The sequence below is a fragment of the Ciconia boyciana genome, chromosome 14 (genome assembly GCF_034638445.1).
Source record: "Ciconia boyciana chromosome 14, ASM3463844v1, whole genome shotgun sequence".
NCBI classification, from domain to species: Eukaryota; Metazoa; Chordata; class Aves; order Ciconiiformes; family Ciconiidae; genus Ciconia; species Ciconia boyciana.
The window spans coordinates 12171503-12186120 of NC_132947.1; the positions used below are offsets into that span (position 1 = coordinate 12171503).

Here is a 14618-nt window from a genome sequence, read left to right on the forward strand (position 1 = left end):
AGGCAAGAAACCACAACACCAAACAAAGCAAAGGAGCAGAGGTGGGACGCCAATCCCGAGACACGGGCGCTTGCTGCAGTCACAGCCCAAGGCTCTGGTGAAGCACCAGGAGCCCCCCGGTCCCCAGCTCCTTCCCCGTCCCACGAGCAGCTCTGCCTCTGGGCACCTGCAGCCAAGGCCTCTCCAATGGGGAGGGGGAGGAAGAGAGGCTTGGAAGAAAGGGGAGTAGGAGACATCCCCCAATGCATCCCGCCCTAACGCCAGCTAATGGCCAGCAGTTAATTAGCAGGGTTATTACAGGGAACACCTCCGCACCCCCCCAGGGATCGGCTCTCTGCTCTCCCGGCTGCTCTCCCCTGAGGCTGTTTTGCTCCTGGCAGGGCCTTTGGCAGGGTTGTTTGCAGGGCACACAGGGGAGCTTGCTGGATGCAAAAAGCAAGCGTTGCCCCGGTCCCACAGCCAGGCTCTCCTCCTCGAGCAGATGAACTTCTCGTACGGGATGCTCGTACCAGCTCTCGCAGTCTCCCCCAAAGCTTTCTCCCATGTCAGTGGAAACGGAGCATCCCATGCAAGCTAGTCACTGGGGCTCCCGTCGCAGTCCAAGGAGGGATGGGCTCTTCAGTCCAGCCCTACACAAGTGCACAAGGTAGAAGAAACTTCTTAGGAGACACATCTCTTCCACGACTACTGGAGAGAGCACATCTGGCCCAGACCTCATCTCTGGGGCAGCCAGCAGGGAACACCTTGGGAAGAGCAAAGAACAGGGCGAGCCCATCTGGTATCTCCCCCCCCAGGATACCCTCCCATCATCCAACACTTGGCAGTTTGGGGTCCCTCCTAGAGGTTATTTTATCTGTCTACAGCAGGGTGCAGGCACCCAGTTTTAGGACAGCCACCATGAGAAGGGGTGAACCCCAAGCAGCACAACTAAGTCTGCCAAGTATGAAAGCAGAGTCACAGTTCACAGTGCAGAATTCACCCAGCTCAGTGCTGGGTCTGGGAAGCATGAACATCCCCCCTTGCTGGACACCAGCGATGCTGGGGGAGGGAGCGACGTGTCACCCTGTCCCTACAGCATAGTCCTGCGAGGGCAGTGGTGGGGAGCTCATGGAGGCAGGCAGCTAGATGGCAAACACCAGGTGAGGGCCCCAACGGTCCTCCTCCTGGGATGCTTCGGGGCTCCCTCTTGTCCTCCATGGAAATTTTGTCTGTGTGCAGTTGTGGGGTTTTGTACCGGGGTTTCTGGATTGTGCCAAATCCCAAGCTGGGCATCCAGGGCTGCTGGCCATATCCACTCCCACGTGCGAGGCTGGCACCCATGAGAGCCCTGGACTTGTTGCACCTTCACCATGCAGGACACAGGAGCACGTTCCCACCCCAAATACAAGCAGAGCAACTCCAGCTAGGGTAAAGCCCCAGTTTTGCTTGCACAGATGCTGCTCTGAAGAAGTCCGTGTCCCTTCCCCAGATGAAATGAGGCCGGTGGCAGCCTGCAGAGCCACCCTTCAGTCATCAGCCTGGGCTGCTGGAGAGGCACAAGCTTCCACTGACTCAAATGGAAAGGGGAAGCTCGGCACCGGTGCTTCTGGACAGACAGCCTGTCTAGGGATGGCTCTGCAAGCCACCCCCAAGGTGACCTTTTTCCTGAATGGCAGCGAGGGCTCCATCCCCCTCAGCCCTGCCTGGGCGAGAAATATAATGACCTTACAGGAGCACAGTAAAACGGTGGGAGGATGGGGGAAGCTGAAGATCTGAGAGCCCAGCTCCTCCAGCCTGCCTCTCCCGCCCTCCCGGGCAGACGCACTGTGGTGAGGAGACCCGAGAGGTACCGCAGAGGGCAGGGACGGATCGATGGGGGCACCCGACACCGCGCTGCGTCTCGGCACGGAAGGGGGTGAGATGCTCGAGAAAGCTGCTCCTGCGCGGGTGTCTCCCATCGAAGGGCCCAACAGGGAGCACTGCGGTGCAACATCCCCGCATGCCTCTCCTTGAGCTTACAGGGTCGCTGATGCGCCCAGACTCTCAGCCAGCTGGAGGACTCCTACCCACTGCCAGTGCTGCCTGGGAGGGGAAGGGGATGGGACCCAGCAGACTGGTAAAAAACAAGCAGGAAAGAAGGGCAGACATGGCAGTCCAGCCATTCCTGAGCGCACAAGGCAGTCAAAGGCACAGCTCACCAGCCCACAGCATAACAGCCGGGAGCTTGGTGGGGCCAACAAGGAAGCCCTGGCGGAGGTGAATCTGGGGACCTGGGTGTCCAACAGTAGCAAACTCTCCTTGGAGCTCTTTGGGGATTTTTGCACCCAACATAAGGTGCCTTCATGACTCTTTGATGCCCGGGGAGTCACGCCCTACCACAGAGCAAATGGAGACAAGACTGACCACACACTGTCCCCAGGACAGGGTACAAAGGCGAGGAGTGAAAACTGAAGGACAGAAAAGATTTGTCACCCTGGCAGCCAATGCCAGCTATGTTCAGATGCCCTGACTCAGTTTTCATCCATCCCACCAGTCGATGCAATCAAGTTTCCATGACAGTGATTTAACAGCAAAGATGACCGCTGGCCAGGACATTCAATGGGCAGCAGGGAGATGGCTCGTTCCTGTCCCTACCAGGGCTTGAGCTCTTCAGTGTCAGGGTAAAGTTGGGAAGAGAAGAATAGGATCCCATCTGCTGAGCCATTTGAGGTCACCACAACAGCCTGACCTCTTCCCACACCATGCTCAACTCAAAAGCTGTTTTGAAGGACTGAGTATTCACTAAAGCACAGATGTGATTTCCCGATGTGTGCCGTTATCTGCGGGAGGGGCCCCAGAGGGCTGTACCGTCTCCACCGATAACGCAGGGAGTAGCTGAGGCACCTCCTCATGTCACCTCGCTCCTCCTCGGACTCTCCACGCGAGTCCCTTCCACCCACCACACCGTGAACCGGAGAAAGAGGCAGAGTTACCAGAGCGGCTGCTGGCAAAATCAAACCCACTCTGTCCCAAAGTGGTTAAAAATGGAAACAATGAATCTCCTCTTCCCTTTTCACCAGTTTTGCTCTATCTGCACTAACCGTGATGGGACCACTGATGGTGCTGGCTTCACCTTCCATGGCCAAGGCAAGAGTATGGTTGATACTCAATGGCATCTTCTTACAGCACCATCCAACTGAAGATCTCCAGGCACTGAGCAGATACTACCTAAGCCACACACCGCCCTAGCAGGAGACATTATCTTCACTTTACATGGGAGAAGCAGGAGCTCTTGGTGATGGTCTTCACACCAGGCTCCTCTACCACTTGGGTTTGGTTTTTTTCTTAATGACCTCACCTGGGATTTATTTGGTCCCCAGAACTGGAGACCTCCTGCTTGCACACTGACCTGCTCCATGGTTCATACCAAACCCAACGCGCCAGTGCTCCAAAATTTCATGCCCTCATCTCTAGGCTTTTTCATAACATGCCCCAGAGCCTGAGCTGCTGGGGATTACAGGGACCATACTCCAACCAGCAGCAAGACCTTGAGAACAGGCTGACACAAGGCATTAAATGACACATGAGACACCGATGGGGGGGGGGGGAAACCAAACCCATAAAACAATTTCTGCGGCTTTGCTGGGACGTAGAGCCAAGTTGTGTCCCAGCAGAGCCAATTCCCTGCTGTCCGGCAAGCCTGGGGAGCCCAGCACTGCTCAGGGTCTGCTCTGGGACCCGGGACAGCTTTTTGGTCCTCTGAAGTTGAGGAAGGCTGTGAGCTGGCAAGGATTAGCAGGACAAGGACTGCAGATTCAAAGGAGAGGGGGGTTTCCAAAGTACCGCGGGATCCCGGAGGTGGACGAGTGATGCCTATGGGATGGGCACTGGCAGAGGTACCCGAGCACGGCAGCTCGGAGAGACGAGGCAGCAGGCTCTGCTTCTGCTCTGATGCGGCCCAGGAGCACGAGAGCCTTGCCCTTCGCTTGCGCCGAGAAGGACCATGTCAGGCGACGCCTGAACGCTCAGCAAACAAACCAAGCCAGCCTCCACCCCACCTCTCCACCAGCTGGAAAGCAGATTTATGGGGCGCAGATTTACAGGGCAGGCTGCCAAGGGGGTTAAAGTCCTCTTGGACATGCCGTGCTCCCAACACAGCCAAGCCCCCGCCCGCAGCCATCCCAACCTGGCTTACGGGCTGGGGACCGCATGTGCGGAGACACCCTCTAGAGAGGGCGAGGAGGAGGGATGAAGGACACACCAGCACACGCAGGAGGGATGTCCTTTAATCACCACATCACCGACACTTCTGGGAGCAAGTAAACAGGAAAAAGACTCTCAAGCAGCTGCTCTACCCAGCGTCCCCGTGGGGCACAGCCTGCCGCGGCAGCCTTCCTTGACGTCCCCTCTTGGTGACAACGATTTCCAGCCCTGGCCAGTCTGGCCCTAGCACGGATAGATGCTCAAATGGAGCAGGATGGGGCCCTGCACAGCGCAAGCCCGGGAGGAGAGGAGCAGGGCACACCGCAGAGCCAATTGGGGAGCTCCAGCAGAGATGGAGAGCAGGGCACCACTGTGCTGGAGCAGCTCACGGTGTCAGGAGGCAGGAGAGCAGCCACAGCATCACTGCATGCCGCCAAGAGCACAGTAGCCCTCCCGCACCCATCCCTCCAGGTGCCACGATCCCAGTAGCACAGCAGGATGGACCACAGCACGGTGACCACGCATCCAGCTCTTGGGTGATGAGTTTTGAAGCTAGAGGGAACGGGCAACCCAAGGCAACCTCAGTCCCTGAGGTCAATTTACCCCACGGGTCGCTCCCCCAGGGGCCACGGGTGGCAAGGCAGCAGCGACCACATCTGCAGGAAGGCAGCAATCCTGCACACACCCCTGTACGGGAAAGGCCGGTGGTGAGCAGAGAGGCTGAGCTGCAAACACGAGCCAGCACGGCTCTGGGCGTGATGATTTCAGGTGTCAAGGTGGAAAAAAAAGTTACATTCCAAGAAAAAGTAAAAATAAATGCGTTTGTAATGAGTTGGGAAGAAAAAACAACCTGTAAGGCATGGTCCTGTCCCTTCTGCTACGGCTGTTAGCCATTTCATCCTCAAGGGCAGCGGACAAAGTCAGCTCAGCAAAGCATCCCGTTGGTGGAAGCTCACATGCTGGACCACAACCTTTGCCGGGATAATCTTTAAAACAACGACGTGGGTTTGCCTGCCTGCGGGTGCCCAGGTGTGCATCGGGGCACCGTATTAATGGCACAAGAAGAGACAATTGACCGAAACCTCAGAACCACAAGTTTTTGCAAACAGAAGGTAGGAGCTGCAGAGGAAAGCAAGGGAGAGGTCCGTTCCCGACTCTGGAAGGCTTTCTACAGCTCTCCAGCCAGCTCAACTCAGGACCCCCAGCTCCAAATCGGGCTGAGAAGCCACCAGACCACACAGGCAGCAGAGATGGAGCTGAAAAGCAATTTGAAAATCACAGAGACTTTTCGGAGCTTCATATGGCTGTCAGCTTCGTAAAGCTCTGCTGACTTCTACAGATTTCGAGTTGCCAGCTTCTGCTAGAGACTCCAGCCCTTGGGCTGTTACTTTTTGGGTGCTCAGGGTACTCCACGTGAGCACAACACGTGTCCTCCCGCTGCCTGATATATCAAGGTGTTTGATATGCGATGAGGATATATCAAGAGGCAGCAGGGTGCCCAGAGATAAGGAGAGCTGGGACAGGAGGGACGAGCCCAGAACAGCCGTCAGGCAGAAGCAGACAGCCCTGCCTGCAGCTCCAAGTGCTGGGGGATTGTCAGAAAGGCAGAAAATTCTCAGAAATGAAGAGGTTTCTCATTTGAATCAATGTCAAAAAGCTTGAAAAAGAAAAGCAGTATTTTTCCATGAAAAACAGCTCTTTGTGCAACATAAAAATCCTCAAAAATTAAAGATTAAAACCATTTCGAAGGAAACCTTTCTCCAGCACTGCAGAGTCCCTTCGGGAATGGCCGTTGTCACCGTGTCCCCCTCCTGGGGGCTCTCCCCGGTCTGAGAGACACCCTCCTGCCGCTGCCTGATGTAACACCTCCGGTAGAGAAACCACGCTCAGCGGAACAGATGAGCAGGGACGTCGGAGCAGAGGAAAAGCCATGAGATCACCCACCCACCCCCGTGCATGGCAGGATACAGTCACTGCGCAGAGGATGTGCTAGATATTAAACTGATCTCATACGCAATACTGGCAGGAGAGAGCCAGCAGTAGCAGACACCGCGACCAAGCGAGCCGACAAGCCTCGCAGGTACGTGTTTGCTGGGACAGTCGCAGGTTTCTGTGAGCATCCCTGGCTGTCAGATACCAAACCGTTTTCTCCATACAGCTGCAGGTATCTGTTGAACACACAAACCTTTCTTCTTTTATCCTTGTCTAGGTAGGTATCCTTCCAGTTGCTCTATTTCAGCATCATTTTCTTCCACCATCTGCTCTCCAAGCTTGTTTGGCCATGGGAAAGAGGGAGAGATGCGGGGGGTAACTTCAAAAGCATTGTAAGGATGCAAAATTTAAGCCCCACTGATTTCTACTGCCCTTAAACCTCAGAGCACACTGGGTGGGGGGGAGGGGGGATAAAATCTCCTCCACTGACTTCAGACATTTCCTTTTATTGTATAAGAAGGTTCAGCCGATGGTTTAAACTCAGAGCTGCATGGGGTTTTTGCACTCGAAGCCCCACACCTCCTCGCCACATGCTGCAAGCTCTTCCTGGACTCCCCGCACCCCGCCTCCATCGCAAGCTTTACAGGAGGTCCTACCCAACCTGCAACAGCTCAGGAACGGGGACACAGCACAAGAGGCTCGCTGCAGCCCCAGCCAGGCCACCCGGCTCCGAGAAGCACCATCACGCACCTCTGAACCCAAACCACCAGCCCAGCCTTTGGCTGACCTGCCATTAAGCAGAGACTATTGCTGTTGGCCTCTTCATCTCACAAGCTACAGCCCACCAGCAGCATGGTCCCACTGTGTTTCTACAGCCATGCAGGACTGGCAATCACCATGCTCGACGGCAGGCTGATCTGGAAGAAGTCTCACAGCTCCTGCCAGCCAATTTCATGGCCTGGCACAAACGGTTCGCAACACCGATCCCAGGGGATCCCACTTTGGCAGAGACAGAGGAGATGGACACACAATCATACATGTTCCACTTCCAGCAGCTTCAGAAGTTACCATCCACGGGCTGAGCTGCCGCAGTTGGTCAGGGCAGGACGCAAGCAGAAGCTTGTGTGATGTAGCCAAAACTGTAAGGCAGTCTCAGGTGAGCACTTGTATTCACAGAGCTCCTGCTCCATCCCAAGCGTTGGCAAGTTTTACATCCCAGCCAGACTGCCCATCACAGTGCAGCGGTGTCACTTGGGTCACTTCCCAAGGGACACAACAGTCCCAGCGCTCTCTGGAGGGGAAGGTCCCAGCCAAAGAGCAGTGCCCGAGTTCCCAGGACCACCGAAATTAAATGAAGGTTGCACCCCTGGGACAACTCGGGAGTCAAGCCTGCTCTACCACATGCAACGCTTGGGGATGGGGACCTTAGCACTGCTCAGGGACGGGGACTTTAGCACCGACTCCCCCCCAGCCTTCTGCTGAGACTGCAGGCAAGCCTTTTCTCCTCCACGTGCAATCTGCAAGATATGCAGAAGGTCACACGCCTGCTCGCGCAGGGACAGGCGATGGGCATCGCTAACAGCCGGCACATCTTCGGGATGTTCACAGTGCATGCCACCGTGATTAGATAAGGGAGCCGAGCAAACGCTTCGCCGATAAGAATGACTAGCCCTGCTGTGCAGGCAAGGGAGTTAAAACAGAGAGCAGTAAAAAGCTCACAGATTGGGCTGGCGACTGCTGGCTCAGCTCGGAGATGGGGCACATTACAAGTCCTGTACGAAATGCCGCAACAAAACTGCCCCCGGAGATGGGAGGTGATGGCACCAAGCACGCGAGGTGCTCCTCTGCAAAGCCAGATGTTCAGATCCAGCTTACTCAGATGCTCCTCTCACCACACGTGGCGTCCAGCCAACGTGGCTGCCTGCCTTCCTAGCAGGCAGGGAGAAAGCCAAGCTGCATCGCTTCTGCCCCAAAAAACCTGGAGCGCTCAGGCCCTCGGCGTAGCTGAGAAGTAATCAGTCCGACACTACGCCAAACCTCTCCGGCACGTTTTAATTAGTGAGCTTAAAACCCATAAGCCAATACCTTCAACGTGGCTGACTGGCAAACGAAGGAACCAGATGGATGGACAACGTGGGTGCAGGTACCACAGAGGAGCGCAGGTCTCCCGGCTGGCTAACCTCTAGGCGCTCTCTAGGTTGCAGAGAAGCTTTTGAGATGCCAAGGGAGGAGGTAATTTGTGACGTGTCTTACTACTGCATGAGTAGGGGTCTTCTAACCTGTTCCTCCTGGAAGACGCTACTGAGAAGAGAAAGGAGATGACAAAGGGATGTAAAGCGAGGGAAAGAGGCTGTGTCAGTTTGGAGGTGAAGGCAGAGTAGAGCTTGTTCGCTTTCCCCAGTTTAACACAAGTATCCTCGTAAGCAGGAAGGGGACTGGTAACAACAGAAAAAAACCCTCTTCACTCAAGAAACTCCCACAGCAGAGCTTCAGCAGGGGAAGCTTAAACCGTTACGACGGTCACAAGCCACGCTCCCACCTTCCCACACCAGCAACTTCTGCACCCCGCTGCTCGAGGCACCTCGGGAGCCAGCTCCCCCCCTCCCAGGGGACCGCATCCCGCAGCCGTGGGGTGGCGGAGCAGGAGGGGGACCCGCCGGGGCAGGAGCCGTCCTGCACCCCAAGACGATCTGACTCTGAAGTCTGTTCATCCTTGAAAGCCATTTCTGGCTTGCCTGCTTCTCAGGAGCTCCAAGCCCCTCAGCTTATTCAGATGGCCTCAAGAAAATAAAATAATAATTAAAAAAAAAGCTGTGCCTCGGTGGACTAACGAAAGAGGCAGGTAGTTGGAAAGGATGAGGTGAGTATGAGCCACCCTTCAGAGTCACTTTGTATTAATATTTTACAGTTCCTGCCTTTTCTTTTACACAGGCGACGGCTTTTCTCCACCTCCACGGGACTGAGCTCATTTCACTGAAAGCAAGAATGCAACCAGGGTTTTTTCGAGGTGGTTTTTTTTTTCCCCTCTCGCTCCCCTATAAAACAAACATCTGCTCCAAATTTTCAGCTCGCTCTCTGAGCAAACTCTCTGAATTTTCTGACGTGTTTCAAGGCAAACAGATCAATTAGAAGCTGGCCTATAACCCCCCCAGCATGCGAAGTTATGAATGCAAGAGCCTTTTATATTAAAAAAAGAATTACGTAACACAGGAAGTTTAAAAAAATGCATAAAAGACAACTGACTCGAGGGATTAGCTCTACTTTGCTTTGGGTGATTAACAAAAAGAATAGAAAATTATTAGAGCCCTTCCCATCGTAACAGCCAGGCCCTCTGCAGAGTTGATTAGCAAGAAAGCAATGCATTGGTAATTAGAGCTGGCTGAAACCCTTTTGGACACAAACAAATATTAATTGAAAAAAAATGACTTTTTTTGCACAAACCAGGATTGGATTTTGCACAGTTTGAGTTTTGAAAAAGTACAGGAGAAGGAGGTGATGGCTTTTCAAAGCAAAAGGCTTCCTGCACAGACAAATTCGCCCCCTCCTCCCCGTTCCTCAGCTGATTCTGCTCATGGAGAGCCATGGCGCTCTGGAGCGAGCCGAGGAGCTTAACAAAGAGCAGGAGATGGGTCCTTTCCAACAGAAGAGGTTCTTCATCTGGGAGCCCAGCTGGCTGGAGCCCCTGCTCTGCCCGCTGCTGAGTCAGAGCTGCTCACGGAGGGGAGGAGTGGGAGACGCACGCTGGCAATTAACACACAAGGTCACTCTTCATGCAACGCTCACAAAGCGCTACACGAGGGTCACAACGCAAGGGGACGAAGAAGAGGGCTGTCACACCAGCAAGGGCTCTCCCTTCCTCTCGGCACCAACGTACCACAACCCCAACACCTCCCAGCTCGCGGGCAGGAGGAAGGCAAGGCTGGGCAGTTTGATGGTGGCCAACAAGGCTGGCTGGTTGCCCGTACATCTATAGCATGCGTGGTGATGCCACCCAACCCATCAAACACAAGCTGCTCCCCGGTCAGCATCCCTCCAGTCCAATCTCACCGCTGTTAAGAGATGCTGTTCAACACTAAGGGCTTTGTCCTTACGTGCCAAACGCTCCTTCCAGAGGCCAGCTCAGATCCTGCTCGCTTCAGTAAGTAACTTAGATGTCCCAGCACCTCCGAGCACAAGCAGCATGGCCAGTGGAGCTGGCAGCCACACACCCATTCGATCAGGGAGAAGCTGTCAGACTGACAGCACACCGCTGCTGAGGCATCAAAGGCACAGAGGACGGGGGTTTCCCTGGACCTTCCTCCAGGCACGCTCCTCTCCAGCAGTGGGGAGACCTGAAGCCTGCTTAGGCTCTGCTCCCCTCTAAGCTCCAGGTCAGCATGCACCAGAAAGCCAAGCACCACCAAAACGTAGCTTTTCATGAAGGTGAAGGCAAACAACTGGTTGACTATTGCAATCACCCAGAGTTCAGAAGAGATCAGAAGTACTGACAGACAAGCACCCACAGATCCTGGGGAGGCAGCAGCTCCACGACAACACCCACAGTGATGCTGAAGCTCTGAAACGAGCGGCACCACACCAAGGAATGATGACTGTGACTGTGCCCAGAAGCTCTCTCCTCCCGGTACACTGCAGCTTTAGCCCACGTGCCTGAGGCCACCTGGAGACGAGCCAACTGACCCTCTGTCCCCTCGTGCACTGCCTACCACGCAGGAGGAGGCTTCCCGAGCTGCAGCCATGGGGGCTGTGCTCTTCCCAACAGGGTCAGTAATGGAGCCAGGTCCCCCAGCACTGCCCACCCCTCCTTGGGACAAATACACATCTCGTTTTTGCAAAACCCACCAGGTGCAGAGAAAGGAGCACAGATTCTCCATGCTGGGGTGCTCATGGAGACAGATACTTCTCCAAGACATGGCCATCTACACAGATGTGCCCTGAGTCCGAGACCTCTGTATGTGATATACCATGGATACTCACCTGTTCTGAAATGGATAAAAACCCAGGATCATTCCTACTTAGACAACTAACTTGTGTCCAGGGGGTTCTGAAGCTCCTTGCTGGTCTCCGTATCTCAAGAAACACAAGAACATTCAGGACTGACCCATGAACACAGCAGTCTTCGACCTGTAGACCCCAAGACATTGTCCGGTGGAGATGCTGTTCCATGTGAAGGAACATCTCACCTCCTGACAGCTGGCTGCTCTCCTCTGCTCATGGCCCTACTCATATTGCAAGTTAGGGCCAAACCAGTACCACTATGAAAAGCAAATCCACATCTTCCTGCCAGCTCCAACCTCTGGCTCCCCACGCCAACATGGCTTGTCTTCATGGAGAGAACTGGGTCAGTCGCTGCTCATGGTTAAAACTACCCTGCACTGAAAGCAATTAGCTTGACTCCAGATCACTTCCTCCTCTGATTCCCATCACGGCCATGTGAACACTGTGCCAGTAAAGGCTGGTCTTCAAGGGGCGGATGAGCCTGGAGGGGAATACATCAGTGTATTTGCCACGTGAAGTGGAGCTGTCACACACCTGGGTTTTCCCAGGCATCCTTTTTCCACCCAGAAAGCGCATCCAGATAAAAATAGGGAAGTTGGCCAACAACCTAGTATTGCTGGCCATTGATCGCGTGGCTTTGCCTCGCCTGTCTAGATACACAGTCACTATTTGTGTACACAAGCCGATATTTCCACCTGGAGCTCCCACGCTTCTGTCCAGGAAGTGTTAAAGCAAAGCTCTACTTCTCAGCCCTGCGAAGGAAGAGGGGTGAGAGGATGGGTGCTGCTCAGGCTGCTGGGTGACACCAGGGGAGGGGACTGAGGACAGGGTGAGACGCTCAGGTGCAGAGAGGAGGCCACGGGGAAAGCATCCGGCATCAGAGATGGGGCTGACGACATGGAGCTCTTTAGGCTAATGTCCTCTCTCTCCAGCACGGCCTATCTTGCCTCTCAGGAGGGTTGCACGCACCGCGGGAACACCATGCACATTGGAGCCATGTGCTGGGGAACCCAGAGCCCATGGCCACCAGCCGGCCAACTCGCCTGCGGCGCAGCAGAGGAGCCCCAGGTAATTTTCCACTGTGACATTTAAAGGAACATAAGGGAACTGGCTGTCCCGTGTTCCCCAACTCTTGCTTTTCTTTTGCTAGAAACCTGTGGATTTTATTATTTTTTTAATTTGATCTTCTCAGTCCCTGGGACACGCTCTCTGCTTTTACTGATCTGCTCCTGGCTGTCTGCACAGCACAAGAAGTCCTTGCAGCCATGACATTATCATCATTGTTACTGCCAGTTTTGGTACAGAAGTTAAAGTTCTCTAAATTTCCCTGAAGTTAAGGTCCCAGCCTTACAAGGACTGCAGCACATGCTTAGGTCTGCCCACAGGAACAATCACCCGTGTAGACATCAGTGGGGACCTCCGTCCCACTGTGGGCCACGGACCCACGCGGTCTGTAGACGCTGCCAGAAACCAGTGCCTTGCCAGCAAAACAAACGGGTGCTTTGCCTTAGTTTAAGAACAACTTAAACCCAGGGCCAATGGAGCTCCGCACTCTCCTCCCTCTCCCACTGCCTCAAAGCTCCTAGAAGCCACTCTGGGAAAGGTATGGGGGAGCTTCACATCCCGGTGATGCTAACAGAGCCCAAGACTCCTCCCAGATCTGCCTGGAGACGCCGCTGGGCAGAAGCTAGAGGACTCCAAGGGTCTTAAGGCAAACCAAAGCCCTAAACTGGAAGCACCAGCATTTTGTGGTCCTGCCACAGAGACACGACCATCATCTCCAACTCCTTTCTTCACCTGAGCCCCGTGGCAATACTAACCGCATCCAGCCTTTCCACCTGGGCCAGCAGCACTTGCCCGGAGAGGCGACGACCCCTCCATGGCCTCGCTGCGCCCCAGTCGCATCCCTCAACGCGGGGAAGGCCGGCGCTAACACGCCGCCGCGCGAAGGCCAGCGCCAGGACTTACGTCACATCGCCTTCGTGCGCGTCCCCTCTTCCTCGCCTCCAGCATCGAACAGAGACACTGTCCTCGCGCTGGTGCGCGTGGGGGCGGGAAAGGTAATTTAAGAGAAACGGCAGTAACCTAGGAAACCAACGCCGAGGTTAAAAGTTTCCCAGTGCGGGGCCTCCCTGCGCTCCCCTTCCCACCCATCTTTGTGGTTTTACGCTCACATTTCTTACGAATCTTCTCCCCTGCCCTCCTCGTGCTAGAGGTCCACCTCGTGCGTGGGGAAGCCGAAGCCGGCACGGGCTGCTCTGCCCCGGCCTGCTCCCACCGCCGCAGACGGGGTCTGCAGGACCCGGCCCTGCGCTGAGCGTGCCCCACCCGACCCCCTGCCACCATCCTGGGGCAGAGGCGCGAAGGGGAGACGGGATGAGGAGGGAATAACGCTACAGTATTTCGGGTTGGTTTTCCTGCTTTTTGCCCTTTCCGTTTCACCTCACCTGTTGCTCCGAGATGCAACCCCAAAAGGGCTCAAACTAATCCTGCCTCCTTTTGAGGCTCCTTACGGCTTCTCGGTGCTGTTAGCCAAGGTACCACCCGGGAAAAGGCGCCTAGCTTATCCCAGGGGAAGTTTGATGCCGAAGAGGGATGCGGAAAGTTGGGAGGCGGCGCCGGGGCCGGGGGCGGCCATGGCGGTACCGGCCCGCGCATCCCCCGCGGCAGCCGGTTACCGCGCGGCCGGAGCCGGCCCCGGGCAGGGACACCGGACACCTTCTCCGCCACCCCGAGCTGCTGCCGCGGGGGGATGCCGGGCGCAGAGGGGCTGGGTCAGTTTTTCTTTTTTTCCCCTTCCTCCTCCCGCTTGCCGAGCCGGCGAACGGCGGCTCCCCGGGACGGCTCCGGCCGGCGCCGCCCCGCACCCATCGCCCCGAGGGATCCGGAGCCCTTTTCCTGCCCGGGTTTCCCGGCCGGCCGTGTCCGTCCGCCCGCCCGCGTCCCCCCCGCACTCACCGGCACCCTCGATCTTCTCGGAGCCGCGGCTCCAGGTGACCTGCCGCGTTTCCAGCTTCACCTGGAAAGTTTTCCGTTCGGGTCGCTGCGACTTTTTGGAGTAAAAGAGGGTCATGACGGTGCCCACCTCCAGGCTGCGGCAGAGGTGCGCTGCCTCCGCCTCGCTGGGCGCCCCGGGGCCGCTGCCCGGCCCGGCCGCCATCAGCGCCGCGAACAAAGGGGAGCGGGAGCGCCCGGAGCGCCGCCGCCACCGCGCTCAGCGCCGCCCGCCGCGCCCCGTGCCCGCCCGCCGCCGGCTGCAGGGGGGGGGGGAGGAGGAGGAGGAGGAGGAGGAGGAGGAGGAGCGAGGAAGGAGGAGGAGGAGGAGGAGGAGGGGCGGGGCGGAGCGCGGCCCCTCGCGCTGGGGCGGGCACGGGACACGCCGCCGCCGCGCGCCTGGGGCCCGCGTGGGGTCCGCGGGGGTGCGCGCCCGCCGGCACGGCCCGCCCGGGCTGCTCCGCGGGGCCACGCACCTCGGCTTTGCCGGCTGAGGGGCCTCGGGGTGCCAGCGCGCACCCCCGCCGTGTGACACG

The 14618-nt window shown here is 56.4% G+C and overlaps 1 protein-coding gene across 4 annotated transcripts in view; it reads right to left on the minus strand.

Moving 5' to 3' along the window:
* Positions 1 to 14340, minus strand: part of PLCG1 (phospholipase C gamma 1) — a 50408-nt gene extending 36068 nt beyond the window's left edge. For all 4 annotated transcript variants that reach the window (XM_072879226.1, XM_072879223.1, XM_072879225.1 and 1 more), the window contains exon 1: positions 14047 to 14340. In XM_072879226.1, coding sequence (XP_072735327.1) covers positions 14047 to 14248 — 202 coding nt within the window. In that variant the 5' untranslated portion in view covers positions 14249 to 14340. The remainder of the gene's footprint in view (positions 1 to 14046) is intronic.
* Positions 14341 to 14618: the final 278 nt, after the last annotated feature.